This window comes from Prionailurus viverrinus, chromosome C1, assembly GCF_022837055.1.
Source record: "Prionailurus viverrinus isolate Anna chromosome C1, UM_Priviv_1.0, whole genome shotgun sequence".
In the NCBI taxonomy this organism is placed as follows: domain Eukaryota; kingdom Metazoa; phylum Chordata; class Mammalia; order Carnivora; family Felidae; genus Prionailurus; species Prionailurus viverrinus.
In genome coordinates this window covers 24,323,563-24,346,137 of record NC_062568.1, presented here as the reverse complement: position 1 = coordinate 24,346,137, position 22,575 = coordinate 24,323,563, and the positions used below count along the sequence as shown (strand labels likewise).

Below are 22,575 nucleotides of genomic sequence, written 5' to 3'. Positions count from 1 at the left end.
GGACACTTAATTGACTGAGCCACCCAGGTGCCCCAAGGAGTCTTTTTATTTCAATATTTTAATTTTTTTTAATATTTATTTTTGAGAGAGAGACAGAATGCAAGCAGAGGAGGGGCAGAGAGAGAGGGAAACACGGAATCCGAAGCAGGCTCCAGGCTCTAGACTGTCAGCACAGAACCCCACTTGGGGCTCAAACTCGGAATGGTGAGATGATGACCTGGGCCGAAGTCTGATGCTCAACCAACTGAGCCACGCAGTCGCCCCATATTTCAATATTTTATATTACCATTACTGACAATCTAAACTCTAAGAAAAGAACAGTAAGTATAAGTATCTTTCAATTAGCCTATTTTCTATTTGATTAAATAATAAAACCTTATAGGTGGTTAGTTACACTTTGCACTGCAAAGCAAACTAAAAGTAAAATGAACAGTATTATAATAAAGTAATCCATAAAAATTTTTTTCCTGAAAAGTGACCAGACCCAAATGAGGTTCATTACAGAGAAGTTCAATGAGCAAATTTATTTGAGATCCAGACACAATGTGATTTTTTTATATCTAACTACTTCATCTCTCCAATTGTACTATATAACCAATGCTTGACAACCAGTTTGAATTTCAGATATGTTAACAATTGACTTGCTTTTTCCAGATCTAAAGGAAGCTTCAGGAAATGTTTTCACTGAAGGTTTAGGTCCTCCTTAAACTAAAAATCTTATCCAAAGGGTTATCAGAAGACAGCCACAACTGAGAATTAAACAAGTCCTAACAACAGGTGAAGTGAGTCCGAGGAAGGAACTGGCTTTTCCTTGTTAACCTTCAGCTCTTCTTTGTTAAGAGAATGAGCACATTAAAAACTGCCACTTTATCATTTCTTTAAAAACATTTTTTAAAAATATTTATTTATTTTAAGAGAGACAGAGCATAAGGCGGGGATGGGCAGAGAGAGGGAGAGACAGAACTTGAAGCAGGCTCTAGGCTCTGGCTGTGAACACAAAGCCCGAACTCACAAACTGCAAGATCACGACCTGAGCCAAAGTTGGCCGCTTAACTGACTGAGCCACCCAGGTGCCCCTACATAGGCTTACAGTATTGCTTTCATGCCCCTCTCTCTAGTACCTTTTATCACATTCTTAAAAGCCATCTCTTACAAATCATTATTATCTTATTATTATCTTATTATCTCTTACAAATCATTGAAGAAATACCCCTCTTGCTTACGGAAAAGCTTGCCTGTGGCTCCCCCGTCACCTTGGTGCTCTATAACTGGGGCTGACAATTTTTTCTGTAAAGAATCAGATGGTAACTATCATATGCCGGTAGGTCATCTAGTGTCTGTTGCAATGAATCATCAACTCCACTTTTGTAGAATAAAAGTAACCATAGACACTATGTGAATGAATGAGCGTGGTGATGTTCTAATAAAACTTTGCCTGTGGACAATGAAATCTGAATCCATATCACTTCTAAGCGTCACGGCATATTCTTCTTCTTTTGACTCTTTCAACCATTTTTGAAAATGTAATAACTACTCTTAGCTCATAGCTCGGACAAAACAGGCAGTCGGCAGGGTTTGGCCTGTGGGCTGTAGTTTGCTGATCTGTGTTGTAGGGGATGCTTATTAAACTTATAAGAAATAAGTTGGGAGAAAGTGAGAAGAAGAGTGAAAAGCAGCAAAATAAAAAAATTGTGATAGGCTAAAGAGCAAATATTAGCATGAGGTTGAACAGGGATAACCCACTCTTAATCCTATGTAAATGGCCATCATTTTCTTCTGGGACAGTACTAGAAATTACAGATCATATAAATAAAAATCCATGACTCTCTAAATGCAACATGGGTTGCACATCAAGACAATATCCATCAGACTGGACTCGTAGCAATATTTATTGAGAGAAAATACAGGGTAGAGGCCCAGAAGCTGGGTTCAAATCTCAACTTCATCAACTACTGGCCAAGCAACTTTTGACAAGTTATTGAACCTCTTTGTGCCATAGTTTCCTCATAAAATGAGATATCTATTTGCTAGTTTTGTTGTGAGGAGTAAATGAGTTGGTACTTACAAGGTGCTTAGAAACTAAGTACTCGAATAGTAAAAAAAAAAAATGTTAGCTGTTACTTTGGACATTATTAAATTAAGCATCTATACTGGTGGATAGGTACATTAGCCAAACGCATTGGGTGCGGGATTTTAGTGAGAAATGTTCACGTTTTAAAAACAAAATTATTTTGAGATCATCATTTGTTCATATACAGTTATAAAAAAAATAATACAGAGACATCCTGTATACTCTTCATCCAGTTCCCCCAATGGTAACATCTTGCATAATTATAGTACAATAATGCAACCAGGAAATCAACATTGGTACAATCCACAAAGTTTATCCAGATTTCATCAGTTTTGCATATACTTGATTGTGTGTGTGTGTGTGTGTGTGTGTGTGTGTGTATTTAGTTCTTTGACAAGCCTGGTCTCCATCAGGAGCATCATCTCACATGAAAAAAATGCTCATTTCTTTCAATTATCAGGGAAATACAAATCAAAACCACAATGAGATACCACCTCACACGTGTCAGAAAAGCTAACATTAACAACTCAGGCAACAACAGATGCTGGTGAGGATGCAGAGAAAGAGGATCTCATTTGCATTGCTGGTGGGAATGCAAACTGGTGCAGCCACTCTGGAAGACAGTATGGAGGTTCCTCAAGAAGTTAAAACTAGAACTACCCCATGACCCAGCAATTGCACTACTAGGCATTTATCCACGGGATACAGGTGTGCTGTTTCGAAGGGACACATGCACCCCCATGTTTATAGCAGCACTATCAACAAGAGCCAAAGTATGGAAAGAGCCCACATGTCCATTGACAGGTGAATGGATAAAGAAGGTGGTGTGTGTGTGTTTATATATATATATATATATAAACACACACACAATGGAGTAATAATTGGCAATCAAAAAGAATGAAATCTTGCCATTTGCAACAATGTGGATGGAACTAGAGGGTATGATGCTAAGCGATATTAGAGAAAGACAAATATCATATGACTTCACTCACGTAGAATTTAAGATGTGAAACAGATGAACATAAGGGAAGGGAGGAAAAATAATATAAAAACAGGAAGGGGGACAAGAGACTTAAATACAGAGAACAAACGGAGGGTTGGTGGAGGCATTGTGGGTGAGGGGATGAGCTCAATGGGTAATGGGCACTAAGGAAGACACTTGTTGGGATGAGCACTGGGTGTTATACGTAGGGAATGAATCACTGGAATCTACTCCTGAAATCATTCTTGCACTATATGATAACTAACTTGGATGTAAATTTAAAAATAAAAAATAAATTTAAAAAAGAAAGATATTGGGGCGCCTGGGTGGCGCAGTCGGTTAAGCGTCCGACTTCAGCCAGGTCACGATCTTGCGGTCCGTGAGTTTGAGCCCCGCGTCAGGCTCTGGGCTGATGGCTCGGAGCCTGGAGCCTGTTTCCGATTCTGTGTCTCCCTCTCTCTCTGCCCCTCCCCCGTTCATGCTCTGTCTCTGTCCCAAAAATAAATAAAAACGTTGAAAAAAAAATTAAAAAAAAGAAAGATATTAATACGGGCCAAAAAAAAAAAAAAAAGAAAATACAGTCATCAATTCACTAAGTGCTACTTGAAGAAGACAGTTGCATTAATTCATGTAGATCACACACTGGAATATCACTAATAAGGTATTCGAATGAATAATGTCCCTCTATCGGAAACCCAATACACCTAGATTTGACTTGGCCTTTCTTTTCCTTTGCCCTCACTCCCGGGGCTTTAGTCTGAACTGCAGGACTGAGATACGTGAGTAGGGAGATGAAAAAAATAAAACTTATTTTCTTCACATTTCACACCAGATTATGGAGAGGTAAAAGGCTTAATTCTTTTAGTATAGATTTTGAAAATATGTTTCATCATCATCCAAGGGGTCCTTGGGCCTGGACTCCTTATCACTTCAAGTTGGACGAAGTGATTTGATCGACAAGGGCAGAGAAGGCCCTGCACAGCCGCTCAGCTCCACAATACAGGTCCATGTTTACCGAAGATTGCGGGCCTGAAATCAACAAACAGGAGAGTCCTTCAGAGAAAGCACTTACAGGTTCCTAAGCTGATCGTGCCAAAGTTCTAGCATGGAGAAGAAATAGAAACCATCGCTCCCCCGTCCCTGTTGACAATGCCCTTTCTCTAGGCTACCTGGAAAATAAGATGGCTGTTATTTGCCACGATTGATTACTAATACAACTTGGTCGTGGGTTCTTAAAGGACATTCCCATGACTCTGAGCGATAATCTGAGGAGCCAGAAATCCCACTGTAGAGCAGAGGTTTTCAAACTCTGGTGTATATCAGAATCACCTGGACAGTGTAAAAACAGGTTTCTAGGTCCTCCCCTAAGAGTTCTGATTTGGTACATGTGATGGTTAATTTTATGCCTCAACTTGATTGGCTACTGGTGCTCAGATATTTGGTCAAACATTGTTCTGGGTGTGCTGTAGGAGTGTTTCTGGATGACACTGACATTTGAATCTGCAGACTAACCGCAGCAGATTGCCTTCCCTAATGTGGATGGACCTCATTCAATCAATTGAAGGCCTGAATTAAGCAAAAAGGCTAAGTAGGAGAAGTCCTTCGGCCTGACTGCCTTGCAGCTGGAACATGAGTTTTCTTCTGCCTTCGGATTCCAGTTGAAAGATCACCATTTCCTAAGTCTCCAGCCTGCCAGCTTTTGCACTAGAACCACACCCGCTGGTTCTTCTAGGTCTCCAATTTGCTGACAGTCGATCTTGGGACTTGCCAGCCTCCATAATCACATGAGCCAATTTCTTAAACATAAGTCTCTGTATTACACCCTGTTGGTTCTGTTTCTCTGGAGCTCCCTAATAGAGTATATCAGGGATGGGGCCCAAGAATTTGCATTGCTAACATGGTCATAGGTGAGTCTGATGCCCTTGGTCTAGGGACCATGCTGTGAGAACCTCTGCTGTTTAGCTACTGATGAATAGTTTGAGCGGTGCCCTATGAAAAAAAAAAAGCAAAAGCAAGAACAATATAACTTAAGTTGAAAAAGGAAAGACATACAACCATACAGAGAAAAATTTTCTGTTCCTGCACTGTAAGATAAATTCCTTTGCTGCAAGCTTGAGCAAATCGTTTGCTACTGATTTTCAACCCAGCATTTGGAATTTAAGGAGGCTTGGGGAACCTCTTCTACATGCTTTCTATTAAACTCTCATAGTCTCTTGAAATTCTGTTATCCTATTGTGATAACGAATGACTCTATTCAGCTAATGTGCACAACTGCCTAATTGACCATTAGGCTTACTGCGTTAGTCTTATCTTTTAAGTAATTTAAAGTTCATCTTAATTTCCAAACTGTGTTGACTCCTTAGTGCAGCTCCAATCTAAAAGAATAGTCAGCGACAGTGAGGCAGAGAAACTGAAGAGACCCTGTGAAAGAAAAAGCTGTGTTTTTCTTTTCCCCCTTCACTTCTTTTCCCGCTTCTATTCTTGCTAGGACCTGCACCCCCCACCCTACACATGCCTTAATGTGTGTCCTCCTTGTAAGGGACAAAGAGATAATGATGTCTTTGGGGTCTTCCAGCATAATAGATGTAAGGAATGACAGGGCAGAGCCATCATGTGCCTTTTCCAGACCACTGGTGCTAGATTATCTATCTTGATGCCAAGACTCCCTGGCTTCAGGGAATAAGTGCCTTACGATGGACACCTGCGCTCTGTCCTTGTTCTGACCGGTTCCTGTGTGCCCGAGAGGACACGTGCACTGACTACCATTGCCAATAAAACCCCCAGACCTGAAGCAAAGATGAGACTCCCTCTCTTCCTTTCCAAGTCTCTCAGACTCTCCATCTGTACCTCGCTCTTTATATCTTCAATAAATTCTGCTTTCACCTCCTGCTGGCTTGCTTTGATTTCCATCCTGCGTGAAGCCACGGACTCTCTTGGCAGGTCCTCAGGACCCACTCTGGGTCCTCGGACCCAGCCTGCCTACATCACTAGGATGATCACAACACTGGGTAAATACGTTGACACTGAGTAAACCTTAGCCTGTTACAAACAATGGGACTTCCTAATTTTCCAAAGAATTCTCAAATTAAAAAAAAAAAGGAACTGGGACAGTAAGGTGATCAAAAACTTCCTGCTGTTACTTGATGCATCCGTGACAGAGAAATAAAACAAAGGTAGCCAACACCCTAATTTAGTTTGTTGGCCTTTCCACACCTTCATCAGTGTGGTTATCACACTTCTGGCCCTGCTATGCCCTTTTGGTGTAATTTTGGCAAGCATGCAGAGATTATGCATAAATGACGGAGTGTACTTTTATAACCCATATCACCAATGGCTAAGAAGAATTTGCAAACAAGATCATATTCAAAACCAGATTGAATAAAGATATAAACTTACTTAGAAATATTTGAGTAAGGAGTGACGAGGTTTAGGAAATGCAAATAGCCATGAAGATTAACATAGATTCTCTGCTTGAAAGCATTAAGGAAACAGGGCTGCTCGAAAAGAAATAAAACTGTAAATTTAAATCTTGTCAATTAGTATTTGTGGGATCATCCTGAAGTATGCACTACCATAATAACAAAAAGGGAAAATGCGTGCTCTCTTGCTAACATCCTAAGCACTTTTGTATACCTCTGGTAGAAACATCCTAATGATTCTCCTTAAATTAATTTTTTGAGATATACTTTTTTTTTGGTATATTCTACAAGATTGGACAATGCTAACTGCACCTCTACACATTATTGCATCATCTAAATGTAGAAATAAGCTTTACCCTTTCATGATTTTCCTTTTAATGATATAATCATGTGTGTATACGTATATATGTATGATTTTTATATATAGACTTTGATAAAGGAAATTAAAATATGCATGCATCTTTTAGTTTTAGGTATCAAACTGCACAAGTGTTGGGATAATGTCTTCCCAATGTGTGAACTAGACCTAGCTTATTAGTGATCTGGAATGTGCAACACAGCCTGCTACATTTGCAAGGCTATGAGGAATCAACAGCCCTGATAAGTTCAGTTGGAGAAACAAAACAAAAAATAAAAATGAGATGAAGATATCAAAGACTGGAAGATTTTTCTAGAATAAAAGCCAATTTTTTACGTGAAATTTTCCTGAAACCTTCAAGTGGATGTTGACTTTGCTCTGAGTACTCGTCATGACCCCAATGAAGTTAAAGTGGAAACACAGTGGGTGGAATCTTGTGCCGGCCTCAGAATCAAGCACAAGGAGTTCTCATCCTGTCTTTATCTCAGGCCGTCTGAGCATGCTTTGGGCATCTTGGTAATCGTGTGTTCTCTAATGCAAGGATTATAACTCCAACTCTTCTCACAGTGGAGATTTTCAGAATCACCAAATAATTACTTTATTGACTTGTTTCTACCAACTTCAGTATACGACCGACATTATGATGTACTGATTTTCCAGCTCACTGACTGTTATGGGTTGGATTGTGTCTCTTCCCAAATTCATATGTGGGTGTCCTAACCCCAGGACCTCAGAGTGTGAATTTATTGGGAAACAGCTTCTTTAAAGAGTTAATTAAATTAAAATGAAGTCATACGGGCAGATCCTAATCCAATAGTAGTGTCTTTTTTTTTTTTTTAATTTTTTTTTTCAACGTTTATTTATTTTTGGGACAGAGAGAGACAGAGTATGAACGGGGGAGGGGCAGAGAGAGAGGGAGACACAGACTCGGAAACAGGCTCCAGGCTCTGAGCCATCAGCCCAGAGCCCGATGCGGGGCTCGAACCCCCGGACCGCGAGATCGTGACCTGGCTGAAGTCGGACGCTTAACCGACTGCGCCACCCAGGCACCCCTCAAGATTTTTTAAAAAGAGCCTTCAGAATTTAGCAAGGAGTCATAGCTTATGAAGAAGATGATGATCATAATGATGGTACTACTTACATTGTAGAAACTTAATCAATTGTCTTCTGGAAGAACATCATTATTACCCCCATTTATTTATTTATTTATTTTCCAATATATGTAGTTTATTGTCAAATTGGTTTCCATACAACACCCAGTGCTCATCCCAAAAGGTGCCCTCCTCAATACCCATCACCCACCCTCCCTTCCCTCCCACCCCCCATCAACCCTCAGTTTGTTCTCAGTTTTCAAGAGTCTCTTATGCTTTATCATTACCCCCATTTTTAAACGGTAACGTCAGGCTGCCCAATTATATTTGTGAAAGTACTATTGATAATAATAAGAGCAATAACAAAATTATCTATTTTTTGTTATTTACTGCTCTTCTATAATTTAATACTTTATAATGGAAATGCTTTCTAATTTAAATTTCACGTAAAAACTTGGCTTCTCCTCTAGGAGAGTCTTTTGGTCTTTGACATCTTCATATCGTTTTTATTTTTTGCTTTTGTTTCTCCAGTTTAGCTATGAAAGCTGCTTATTTCTAAAGTGTTTGTAGCTATTTACTATTATGGAATGCTAGGATTGTGCCAGACGCTATAGTAAAATCTCTTACGGTCTATCACCTTTAGTGCTCACAAAAACCTTGTAAATTGGGCAACTCTAGACCTCAAGTTCAGAGATGCTACTGATGTCCAAACGATTCACAACTCTGACTCTTACTCACTAGATGAATTGTAGCTGTTGGGATAATGTGATAAAATAAAAGGCAGCCTGAGGGCGCCTGGGTGGCTCAGTAGGTTAAGTGTCCTACTTCGGCTCAGGTCACGATCTCACGGTTCGTGGGCTCAAGCCCCACGTCGGGTTCTGTGCTGACCGCTCAGAGCCTGGAGCCTGTTTTGGATTCTGTGTCTCCCTCTCTCTCTGCCCCTCCCCCACTCGCGCTCTGTCTCCCTCTGTCTCAAAAATAAACATTACAAAAAAAATTTTTTTTAAAAAGGCAGCCTGAATCCTTGGCCGTTAACTTTCTCCAATGATTGTGAAAATCTTACCTGGTGGCACTTCTAGAGTGAAGGCATCTGTAAGTTTTGACAACAGTTCTTGCAGTTCCTTTTCCTCTAGCTCATCCTTTCCCTCCTGGATGTTAGGCATCTCTTTTCTGTCTGCAGTTGCCAGAGCATGACTGCTCATTTCAGGAGCCATATGGGGGGTGTCCTGCAGCGATCCTTCCTGAGAACCGGGTAAGGAGCTAAAGATTTCCTTTGAGGTCTTTGGTGCTTGGCTTTGTGCCCTGCTGTTTTGTGTTGACTTCAGCGGCAAAAGGGCCTCTGGGGATTCTGAATTTGGTACAGCACGCTCTGCATTTGCTTGACTTGGGTGACTTTTGTCAATCATGGTTGGGTAAGCGAGAGGTTCCCATTCTGAACAGGTTTCAGTGGCATTTGTGACCTGGGAAGAATCTCCTCCCCTCCAAAACCTTCCATCCTTTCCGTGGTCACCCTTGGAAATCGTATTTTGACAGGAAGAAGATGAAGGGTGGAGTGGCTGCAACATTGCCTGGGTAAAGAAAACTTCATGAAGAAATCAACCTTTATCGCACCCTTTTCATAAATACGTTTTAATCTCCTAATCGGAAATTTTAATGCAAGATTTTTTTTCTCTTTTCTAAATCATTTATGATTGATTTTATTTTATGCTGTTAATTCAATGTCCCTCTAAAACCGGCTACAAAAAGGACAGCAGTTCAGATTCTAAAATATCACAAGAACTTGGGACAATTCTAGGTCCTAAATGTTCAGGTTCTAAAACTATCATAAGGAATTTCTGAGAACATCAGGATACCTTGAATTGTAGCTAAAATGTATTACAGTAAAACACGTTCATAATGATCCATCTAGCTAGGTATGTTGGGGGGGCTTATAATAAGCCATGGGTATAGAATCTAGGGGGTGTGCACCCTATAAAGCACAATTCCCAAAGTGTGGTCCACAGATTCTCGGAAATCCCTAAGACCTTCTTAGAGGTCTGTGAGGTCAAAATTATTTGCCCCATGATACTTAGATATTATTTGCCTGTTCACTGTGTTGACATTTGCCCCGAGGGTACAGAGTCAAAAGTAAGGCTAAAGTAAGTAAGGCTAACACCGTTGGTGCCTTGGTACAAATCAAGGCAGCACCAAAGAGTGCTACTAGTCAGTAGTGTTCTTCACAATTATGTTCTCGCAGCTAAAATAAATAAATAAATAAATAAAAATAAAATAAAAATATCCTCGGTGGTATAACACACATTTTCAGTTTTCTTAGTTATGACATGTATTTTGTAGGATGAAATGGGAAGTGTGCAAAATACTTCGAATGTTACTGAAACACAAACGTTGCCTTCTGGGTGAAAGGATGGACTTGCAGACTGTTAGGCAGACTTGGAAGTCTGGCAAACATTTTCCAAAAATAGGTGAAGTGAGATTGTCACAGTAAGGAAGCGATTCACAGTATGTATTGTCAATTTCAACAGGTGAGGCTTGTAGCAGAAACCAGATTTTAGAAAACTCGGATCACCACCATGTGCATGATACCTTTCCAACCCGGAAAGACTTTCCTGATGAGCTTAATGGTGGTATTAATGAATGTGATTTGGCGGGGGGGGGGGGGGGGGGGGGGGGGGTGAGGTGGGGGGGGTGGAGGAGGAAGTGCGGGTATTGTATAATGGGAGGCAAGAAGTTTGGCTTAGCTCAGCGAACTTCCAAATTACCAGTGTATCGTGCTCCAATATCATGCATGGGTAGAAGCTTCATTCGAAGAGCACAACACAACATTGTATTTTAATGAAACAAGAGTGTGAGAGAGCGATGGCTTCAGATTCAAGGTTGCAACTCTCCTTTAAGAAACAATCACTTGTGTTTCGGTGCACTTCCAACAAAAAAGATCTCTAATGATTTGAAAAGGCTTTATTCAAACATTTTTCTCTTTTTCAACTGCAAATCTCTATAAGACCAGATGTCTTCATATACTTCAATAAAACATCTTGAATGAAGCAGTGAAGTCATGTCTTCTATTTATTTATTTACTTATTTATTTATTTAATTAAAAAAATTTAATGTTTATTTACATTTTTTAATGTTTACTTTTGACAGGGAGAGAGAGAGTGAGAGAGAGAGAGAACGAGAGAAACAGAGTGTGAGACAGTGAGGGGCAGAGAGAGAGAGAGAGAGGGAGACACAGAATAGAATCTGAAGCAGGCTCCCAGCTCTGCACTATCAGCACAGAGCCCGACACAGGGCTCGAACCCGTGAACCATGAGATCATGCCCTGAGCTGATGTCAGACGCTTAACGAACTGACCCACCCAGGCACCCCATGTCATGTCTTTTATTAAGCCAGATATTAAAGAAATTTGCTTAAAAATGTGAAACAATGCCACTATTCTAAGGTTTTTTTTTAAATATATAGTTACTATTTAAAATTGTTCCCTATGTAATGGGTTTACTACATTTTTAAATTCAGTAATAAACTTTTAAGCCACCTCTCGCTTTTATTTTTGATCATGGTAAAGAGCAATAGATATAACCCACAAAAGCTCCTTGGGATCCTCAATTTTTTTTTTTAAGAATGTAAAAAGGATGCAGAGACCAAAAGGCTAATCAGTGCTGTAAAGGACCACTTTGCTCTAGATCTATAGTTTCTAAATGGCACTGATAACCACACCAGCCACCGATTCTCCCAATGGCATTGCCTTCAGGAAGGGGAAGGACACAGTCTGGAGAAGATAAGAGTGGGAGGAGTGAGGGAATGGAGAGAGGAGGCAGGGAAGAGAAGAGGCCGATCAGAGTGAGGTGAGAAGCTTCAGGCAGAAGTCCCTCCACTGGCCAGAGGATTTGAGGCCAGATTTCTGGACGGTCCAGATGGCCAGTGTCTCCCACACTGCCTACCTGTAGATGCTGCCCCATCTGCTGTAGCTGGGTCCACAGACTATCCTGGTTGGCCGTGAGTTGGTGAATCTTTGTTTCAAATCGGCAACTTTTTTCTTTCTGGGCGGCATATATGGCTTGCAACTTGTCTTTGTATTGGTTTAACTGTTTTTTAAGGACTCTGCAAAGAGGACAGGTTTGCGTGAGTAGGAAGGGCAAGAGGCCAGCACACTCACCAGAGCCCTAGCAAGATGTACCGTGAGTCCTCTCTGTGGGAAAAGATACTGGAGGAGCCTGTGCCTTGACTATTACTTAACCTTGATCAATAAATGCTGTTTTATACTGTTTGACTATATGGTCACCATATACCACTGCCTTTTACGTCTCTTATATACACACACAATTCCATTAAGAATTTCATTGGCATTAGAGGTGTTTTAGAAAACTCATCATGCATGTTATGGATTGCTTTTGACAGCATACCTTCACTAGCTAGTTGCATTTGAAATTTGACCTTATTCATTATCCTTTTGTCTGGAATCACTCCATTTAGAAGGACAGTATACATGTCATGGCTAAACACCTAGCAGGGCAGGGAGGGACCAGGACAGGGAGGGGAAAACGAGGCAGGCAATTCATGAATTGTGGGTCTGTTTTGGTTCTTCTTCCTAAATGCAGTTGTTCATGGGTTTAAGAAAGAACCAGGCAGTCAGGGCAATTCTTTTAAAACACAAACCAGATCATGTCACTCCTCTGCTCAAAATTCGCCAAGGGTCCCCTTCCTTGTTTAGAATAAGCCAAAGTCCTTCAGAGGCAGACAAGGCCCAGCAGTTGGCCAAGAGCCCCCTTTCCTCTTTGGCCTCCCTCTGCTTCCCCTCTGGCTCACTCACTGCCAGCCACACAGAGCTCTTGGCTACTCTCAACACACCAGTCTGCCCTTTTGGTCCTTCTGCCTGGAACCCTCTTTCCTCTCCTCACTCTCTCAACATTTCATTTTCAGTGAGGCCATCCCTGACTGCCTTACTTGATGAAATGTTCTGAATCTCTCTGTTAAGTCCATCCGGTCCAGTGTGTCATTCAAAGCTATTGTTTCCTTGTTGATTTTCTGCTTAGATGATGTATCCATTAGTGTAAGAGGAAGGTTAAAGCCCCCTATCAATGAGTTTCTTTATGTTTGTGATTAATTGATTTAGATATTTGGGTTCATTAAGTTAGGGGCATAAATATTTACAATTGTTAGATCTTCTTGGTGGACCTCTAAATTATGATATAATGCCCTTCTTCATCTCTTGTTACAGGGTTTGTTTTAAAACTAGTTTGTCTGATATAAGCATTGCTACTTTGGCTTTCTTTTGATGTCCATTAGCGTGATAGATGGTTCTCCATCCCCTTACTTTCAGTCTGCAGGTGTCTTTACTGAAATGAGTCTCTCGTAGGCAGCATATAGATGAATCTTATTTTTTAATCCATTCTGATATCCTATGTCTTTTGACTGGAGCCTTTAGTCCATTTACATTCACGGTGATTATTGAAACATGAATTTAGTGTCTTTGTGTTATCTGTAGTGTTGGTGTTTCTGGTGATGATCTCTGGTCCTTTCTAGTCTTTGTTGCCTTTGGTCTTTTTTTTTTTCTCCACTCAAAGAGTGCCCCTTAAAATTTCTTGTAAGACTGGTTTAGTGGTCACAAATGCCTTTCATTTTTATTTGTCTGGGGAACTCTCTATTTCTCTTTCTATTTTGAATGACAGCCTTGCTGGATAAAGAATTCTTGGCTGCACATTTTTTCTGATTCAGCATGTTTGATATATCTTGCCACTCTTTTCTGGTCTGCCGAGTTTCTGTGGACAGATCTGCTGTGAACTGACCTGATCTGTCTTCCCTTGTAGGTTAGGGACTTCCCCCCCCCCCCCCCCCCCCGCTGCTTTCTTTCCTTGTCTGTGTATTTTGTGAATTTGACTATGATATATCTTGGTGATGGCTGGCTTTTTTTGAGTTTAATGGGAGTTCTCTGTGCTTCTTGGATTTTGATGTCTGTGGCTTTCCCCAGATTAGGGAAGTTTTCAGTTATAACTTGCTCACATAAATCTCCTGCCCCTTTTTTCTTGCTTCATCTTCTGGGACACCTGTGATTTGAATGTTAGTACATGTTAATAAATTGCTGAGTTCCTTAAGGCTACCTTCATGACCACTGACCTGTGTTTTCCCCTTCTTTTAAGCTTCATTATTTCCATAATTTTACTTCTATACCACAAATTCACTCCTCTGCCTCATCCATCCTCATTTTTATGGCCTCTGTGTGGGTTTGCATCTCAGTTATAGAATTTTTAATTTTGGCCTGATTAGATTTTAGTTCTTTTATCTCTTCAGAAAGGGATTCTCTGGTGATTTCTATGCTTTTTTCAATCACAGGTAGTATCCTTATAACTGTTGTTTTAAACTCTAGTTCGGCATCTTACTTATGTCTGCATGATGAAATCCTTGGCTGTCATTTCTTCCTTTTCTTTCTTTAGAGGTAAATTCCTCCATATTGTCATTTTGGGGGGGAAACATAATAATAATAATAATAGAATAAAATAAAATAAAACTTGAAAACCTGAAAACATAAAATAAGGGAAGCTAGCTTGTAGGTGTGTTTTGGTCTGCTTGTTAAGAGAAGCTTGATAGAAAAAAGAGAAAAGAAGAGAGAAAAAAATTAAAAATTAAAAAATAAAAAATAAAACAATTTTGCTCTTTCTGTATCCAAGAAATAAAAGAAAAGAAAAACAATAGAAAAAAAACAAAACAAAATAGAAGCAGCAGCAACAACAAAAAAACAAACAAACAAAACACCCAAATGAAGCTAGATCCAGTTTCCCCTAGAGCTGAAACTTTGCAGGAGTCTATGGTCAGTAGACTGAACTCGTGGAAGGGATCTAGGCTGGTCTTCTAAGGGAGGGGCCTGCCTCTACGGTTCTCAGTTCTCAAACCCACTTGCTTAGCCGAGAGGTGTCTGGAGGTCACAGCCGGGCAGGGCTTGGTGTAATGGCTCCATTCTCCACTTGGTGGCACTGTATAGCACACTGGGGTCAATCACTGTTGGTGGGCTAATAGCGAAAACGCCTTCACCATTCTCTCTAGTCTCCAGAGCAGGAAGTTCACACTCTCACAGGCATGTGATCAGTCACCCCTCCTGTGTCCCCACTTCCACCAGCTCCCCATCTGCCCCTTCTCTATGTCCAAGCTGTTTGCCTACCAGGCGGTGCCTCTCTCCAAAATTTTTATCTCAGGCCTGGCTGTGTTTCAAAATCCCACCATTTAGAGACTCCAGCTGGTCAGACCTGCAGTGATCTTCTGGGGGAGGGTCTCCTCGCATTGTGGCTGGTGCCGCTTGTCCCAAGAAATAGTCATGTTACTGTGCGGTGGCAACAGATCAGAATTTATGGTAAATCACAACACTGGCCGGGGCTAGGGTTTGCTGCCCGCAGCTGGCATCTTTGTTCCTATACTGGTGACCTTGGCTAGATCGGAGGGAAGATGGCGGTGTAGGAGGACGCTGGGCTCACTGCGTCCTGCTGATCACTTAGATTCCACCTACACCTGCCTAAATAACCCAGAAAACCACCAGAAGACTAGCAGAACGGAGTCTCCCGAGCCAAGCGCAGACGAGAGGCCCACAGAAGAGGGTAAGAAGGGCGGAGAGGTGGTGCGCGCTCCACGGACTGGCAGGAGGGAGCCGGAGTGGAGGGGTGGCCTGCTGGCATAGCAGAGCCCACGAGTCTGGCTTGCAAAAGCGGAGGGGCCAGGCGGAGTGTGTTCTGACAGCAAGCAGGACTTAACATCTGGAAGGTTATAAGTTAACAGCTCTGCTCGGAGAGTGGGAAGGCTGGAGGACAATGGGAGGGAGAGTTGCTGAGCCCCGGATGACAGAGCGCAGCTTGGCAGGGAACAAAGGCGCGCACCAGTGCCATCTCCCTCACCCATTCCCCAGCCAAAATCCCAAAGGGAACCAGTTCCTGCCAGGGAACTTGCTTGCACCATGCAAACACCCAGTGGTGTGCTTCTGCGGACCCACACCTCCGGCGGCAGGCCTGACTCCCTCCCGGTGCCACAGGGCCCCTCCCGAAGCGGATCTCCAAAGGATAAGCAAGCTGAGCCTGCCCCTCCCGCCCCTGTGCACCTTGCCGATCCACCCCAGCTAATACGCCAGATCCCCAGCACCACAGCCTGGCAGTGTGCAAATAGCCCAGACGGGCCACACCACCCCACAGTGAATCCCATCCCTAGGAGAGGGGAAGAGAAGGCACACACCAGTCTGATGGTGACCCCAGCAGTGGGCTGGAGGCAGACATCAGGTCTGACTGCAGCCCCGCCCACCAACTCGAGTTATTCAAGACAGCACAGGGGAAGTAAGTGCCCTGCAGGTCCGCACCACTCCAGGGACTATCCAAAATGACAAAATGGAAGAATTTCCCTCAAAAGAATCTCCAGGAAATAACAACAGCTAACAAACTGATCAAAAAGGATTTAAACAATATAACAAAGTGAATTTAGAATAATAGTCATAAAATTAATCGCTGGGCTTGAAAACAGTATAGAGGACAGCAGAGAATCTATTGCTACAGAGATCAAGGGACTAAGGAACAGTCAGGAGGAGCTAAAAAATGCTATAAACGAGCTGCAAAACAAAATGGAAACGACCATGGCTCGGATTGAAGAGGCAGAGGAGAGAATAGGTGAACTAGAAGATAAAGTTATGGAAAAAGAGGAAGCTGAGAAAAAGAGAGATAAAAAAAATCCAGGAGTATGAGGGGAAAATTAGAGAACTAAGTGATGCACTAAAGAGAAATAATCTACACATAATTGGTATTCCAGAGGAGGAAGAGAGAGGGAAAGGTGCTGAAGGTGTACTTGAAGAAATAGCTGAGAACTTCCCTGATCTGGGGAAGGAAACAGGCATTGAAATCCAAGAGGCACAGAGAACTCCCTTCAGACGTAACTTGAATTGATCTTCTGCACAACATATCATAGTGAAATTGGCAAAATACAAGGATAAAGAGAAAATTCTGAAAGCAGCTAGGGATAAAAATGCTCTAACATATAAAGGGAGACCTATAAGACTCGTGACTGATCTCTCTACTGAAACTTGGCAGGCCAGAAAGGAATGGCAGGAGATCTTCAATGTGATGAACAGAAAAAAATATGCAGCCGAGAATCCTTTATCCAGCAAGTCTGTCATTTAGAATAGAAGGAGAGATAAAGGTCTTCCCAAACAAACAAAAACTGAAGGAATTCGTCACCACTAAGCCAGCCCTACAAGAGATCCTAAGGGGGATCCTGTGAGACAAAGTACCAGAGACATCGCTACAAGCATGAAACCTACAGACATCACAATGACTCTAAACTCATATCTTTCTATAATAACATTGAACGTAAATGGATTAAATGTGCCAACCAAAAGACATAGGGTATCAGAATGGATAAAAAAAACAAGACCCATCTATTTGCTGTCTACAAGAGACTCATTTTAGACCTGAGGACACCTTTAGATTGAGAGTGAGGGGATGGAGAACTATTTATCATGCTACTGGAAGTCAAAAGAAAGCTGGAGTAGCCATACTTATATCAGACAAACTAGACTTTAAATTAAAGGCTGTAACAAGAGATGAAGAAGGGCATTATATAATAATTACAGGGTCTATCCATCAGGAAGAGCTAACAATTATAAATGTCTATGCGCCGAATACGGGAGCCCCAAATATATAAAACAATTACTCACAAACACAAGCAACCTTATTGATAAGAATGTGAGAATTGCAGGGGACTTTAACACACCACTTACAGAAATAGATAGATCATCTAGACACACGGTCAGTAAAGAAACAAGGGCCCTGAATGATACACTGGATCAGATGGACTTGACAGATATATTTAGAACTCTGCATCCCAAAGCAACAGAATATACTTTCTTCTCAAGTGCACATGGAACATTCTCCAAGATAGATCATATACTGGGTCACAAAACAGCCCTTCATAAGTATACAAGAACTGAGATTATACCATGCATGCTTTCAGACCACAATGCTATGAAGCTTGAAATCAACCATAGGAAAAAGTCTGGAAAACCTCCAAAAGCATGGAGGTCAAAGAACACCCTATTAAAGAATGAGTGGGTCAACCAGGCAATTAGAGAAGAAATTAAAAAATATATGGAAACAAACGAAAATGAAAATACAACAATCCAAACGCTTTGGGATGCAGCGAAGGCAGTCCTGAGAGGAAAATACATTGCAATCCAGGCCTATCTCAAGAAACAAGAAAAATCCCAAATACAGAATCTAACAGCACACCTAAAGGAAATAGAAGCAGAACAGCAAAGACATCCTAAACCCAGCAGAAGAAGAGAAATAATAAAGATCAGAGCAGAAATAAACAATATAGAATCTAAAAAAACTGTAGAGCAGATCGATGAAACCAAGAGTTGGTTTTTTGGAAAAAAAAAAAAAACAACACCAAAATTGATAAACCACTAGCCAGGCTTCTCAAAAAGAAAAAGGAGATGACCCAAATAGATAAAATCATGAATGAAAATGGAATTATTACAACCTATACTGGTGACCTTGGTGGCTCGATGGCACCCGCGGGATCTTTTGCCCACGGAGAGGCTGTAGCACCTCTACCAAATGCCCGGGGAACCACTGCTACCTGTGCGACCCAGGGGATCCTCAGAACACACTACAGCTGACCTCTGAAGTTTCAAACTCTGTACTCTGCCGTTTATAAAAAACTGGCGGTACTGAATCCGTCTCCTTCCTCCCCACTCCCGTCAGTGGTTTGGGTGAACAGGTTTCTTGCACAGTCCTCTGTGCCTGTTTTCACTCTTTCTCTCTAGCCGCTTTCCGGGGCTTGGGGGTGGAGTGCTTTCTTGTGCAAACCCGACACACTGCTCTCTTTCCCTCTTTGTCCCCTAGGTCGCCTCTCCACACCACTACCTGCCCGTGTTCTCTCCCTCCAATTATGCGGATTGTTCTGTTTATCATCCGATCTATTTCCTATGCGTTCAAAATGGTTTGATGTTGATCTAGCTGTGATCCAGGGATGAGACAAACCCAGGGTCCCTTTACTACTCTGCCACCTTAACTTCTCCTAGTGGCTCCTGGACTGCCCTACTTGAAATTGCAAAACCCGACCTCCAGCACCTCACATCTCCTCTCCTACTTACTTGTCTTCTTAGCTTTCTGCTTGTCTCATTGCTACGGAGCTTGATAAAGCCTTAGATTTTGGACTTAGTCTCCAGCCTTCAAACCTCCAGACACTCACATTATATGACGTACGATATATTTTACTTGTTATTTTATGTATACCTTACTTATTCTATTACTTAATAATGTCTTACTGTCTCTTTATTCTGGCAAATTTTTTTCTTCTGGTTTGCTTGTTGCCATAGTCCCAGGCCCCGGGCCTAAAATAGTCCCGGTTACGGAGTATGTGTACAATTAAAACTGGCAGAATGAAGTACAATCTTCTTCGTTCATCAGCACGGTTGGCATATGGGTGGAATTTGTAGGAATCAAATTGTCGGTGGCAAACGCAACAAGATTTCTCAGTGTTAGAACCTCTGAAATTCCTAATTACCATAGGTCTTGGGGAGGTCTTGGGGTCTGGTTTGGGCTCCCGCCTAAAGTGGGCATCTCTGAAGGAGAGCCCTCTCACACTTATCGGCAATCACACTCAGATGAAAAGGGAGTGTGACTCTAATATCCTTGATTATAATTGGAGTTTCAAATGTATCTTTATGATGGGTTTTTCAGAAAGGAGTCAGTCCAGGGACTTGAAGCACACAACAAAGATACATCCTCAGAAGTCACTCTGGACAGTTTTCTAGACACTATTGTGCTTATTATAGCCATTAGTGGCGTCAGTTTCTCTTTTTTTTCCTATGCTGGTCACTGTCCCCATCTCCCAGGCTTAATGGAACCAGCCCGATGATTTCTGTTTTGCTTAACTCAAATAGAACCAAAGTCTCCTTTTACCTTCATATTGGGCTTAGTATTTCTCTGTTTAAGGGATTTCTTCTTAATAATAATTAAAAAAATGGTGATATCTTTGTAGAAATTTTTCCACTCCCTGTGGAGTGCATTAACGGATTCGTGAGCTCTCCACAGTTCATTCCTGATGCTGACCAGTCTAGAGGAGCAAGAAATACAGAATGTGAGTGTTTGTCTTTTGGTTTGAATTTAACCCACATTCCTTACAGTTCATCATAGGAACATGATAATGAGATATGTACGTATTCTAATATATATAATGTATATCATACATATATGAAATACAGTATATTTCAAGAAGTGAGTGGTGTTTGGGTTTAGGTTCATATACAAGGATGCAGACGTTCATATGCTCACAGGGCAACTTCACCATCTCATTTTTACACTATGCTTTTCTTTAAAAGGATTTCACCATGAACAAGATTTTTAGGTTTTAAAAATAAGTTACAACAGTCCTTTGCCTGAGCTAGGCTGCTGCCCAGAAAACCTCCTTCCCCAAAGGCATCTATGAAAAGCAGTTGGGCCACTGACTTCCCCTTGGGAAGGAATCTTGGCTCAAGGAATCTTTCCCCTCGGTCTGTCACTTTCTACTTAAACTTTCCTATCTTTCCACCCCTTTCCACATGGATGTGTACTGAGAGTTGTCTCTTCTCTTTGGATTCACCGAGGCTCTTTGAATTAATAGTGATCAGCTCAGCTCTCATTTAGGATTTTCCCACCAAACTTTGCCTCTCATATCACATTCTGCTCCCTGAACGGCACCCAGGTAGAAGTCCTGACTTGACCCAGACTGGCCCAGCCTCCTGGGGCACCGTGTACCAGCCCTTGGCTCCTGCACGTCTGGATGGGAGATTGGATTTTATTACTCTACACTTATAAGCAGCTGTGGCAATACTCTGTGGCCTTATCTCCTTCCTGCAAACCCACTGAAGAGGAGCTGGCCACCTTGGGAACATTTGTCTACAGGAACAGCCTGAAAGAGGAAGAGGGAAGGGCAGGAAGAAGGAACTGAACTACAGACTTAGAGTAACGCTCTCTGGTTGGCGTGTACTCTGTGGCCCCTCCGAGTGACCTGGGCCTGTCTGTCTCTTCACTCAAATGTTCAAACAGCTTCCGCATGCCTCGCATAGCCTTGGAGTCCGTGAACGTTATATTATTAACATCAGTGTTATCACGTGGTACATGTTGTTCTGTAGTTGAGAAGCGTTTCGGGTTGGCACATATGGGGTTACCACGGTTCAGCCATAGAGAAGGTACTATGGTTTATTTAGTCATTCTCACTTGGAGGACATCAAGTTGTTTCCAGTTTTTCGAAAGTGTAAGCAATGTTGCAGTGAACAAAGCTGTAATGTCTCCTCGAGCATTATATGTGTGCAGGGTTCTCAGGTTTTACGTTTGATAGTAGCCATTTGCCCACTTTGGGCACACACGTGCACACATATGCACACACACGTGAACATGCATGTATGCATATTTGGAAATGCATAGATATACCGCAAATAAATGCGAAGATCTAGCCCAAACAGATTACCTCTGGGGAACTGGGAACCTGACCTGGGATGGGAATTATGGTTGAAAAAGACCTTGCCTTTCTCTGCAATATTTTAACTTTTTCTAAGGCAAACAGATTCATCTTATTTGTATAATTAAAAATGTTTTTTTTTAATCTAAGAAAGAAATGTACTACATGAATAAGATAGGCTGTAGCAACTATAAAAATGAAAAAGAGGGGAGGTGGAATAAAAGGAGAGTGAAATAAAGGATAGAAAACCCGAACAGCAAAACCTCTTTGAAATTTCCTCCTTTGGAACAAAGAAATGTCAAAGTGGAAGAAAGGCTCGGTTGTGGAAATGGCTTTTCTTCCTCTTTTATTCGAAGCAGGAGACGGAGAGGCTGCTTAATGTGTCCCCACATGGGTAACTGCAGCCTTCTGCATTGCTACGCCTGCAGGGCGGGGTCTACGGGGGCTGATGGTTACCATGCACACGGGCTGCCTGTCACTGGGCTGTCGCAGGACCCAGCCTCCGCTCACACTTCTCCCCAGCACCGCTGCGGCATGGGAACTTTAATTTTTCCTGGGTGATTGAAAAACATTACAGATAATGTTCTGAAGACCTTCGTTAGGATCAGACTGTACTGATTACACTGATTGAGGGGAACACCTACCAGTGGAGTCACACTTGGGAGAGCAAATAAACAACTGATTGAAAACAGGAGAAAGTATTTGCAGACCGTGCGCGGGCGCGCACGCACACACACACACACACACACACACACACAACCAAGGTGGCATTTCTAATTCCTTTGATGAAAAATTACGTTGGATTTTTTTTTTTTTACGTTTCTCTTTCATTTTATTTCTTTTACCTCTCTTTGCCTCTCATCTCTTCCCTTCCAAATTTCCTGGCATTTTCCTTATGCCTGGATGTACTGGTTTTCCTTCCCCTCCCCCCTACTTTTGCATAGCATCACATTGTGTGATACTGAGTTGCCATGTTGAGGCCCCTATGGACAGAAGAAATCTTTATCTGTAAGTTATACCAGCAAGTTTGGGGGCAGAAACTTCATATCTGTGGACACTGGACATCAAAATTTAAAGACATCAAAGTCGAATGCAGCTTACTTTTAGGATGTAGACTTAGCAACAGTCCCTTCAAAGCTGAACTTTGTCCACTAAGTGGCCAGTCCAGTTCCCTGGCTGCATATGCTGTTGTG

General features: G+C 41.8%; 1 protein-coding gene across 1 annotated transcript in view; it reads right to left on the bottom strand.

Annotated features, from left to right (window-relative positions):
- Window positions 1-3,978: 3,978 nt before the first annotated feature.
- The window catches only part of DYTN (dystrotelin), a 51,609-nt gene continuing 33,012 nt past the window's right edge, over window positions 3,979-22,575 (bottom strand). Inside the window, exons 10-12 of the mRNA XM_047868742.1 lie at window positions 11,857-12,016; window positions 8,985-9,489; window positions 3,979-4,082 (exon numbers count right to left, since the gene is read on the bottom strand). Coding sequence (XP_047724698.1) covers window positions 3,979-4,082; window positions 8,985-9,489; window positions 11,857-12,016 — 769 coding nt within the window. The remainder of the gene's footprint in view (window positions 4,083-8,984; window positions 9,490-11,856; window positions 12,017-22,575) is intronic.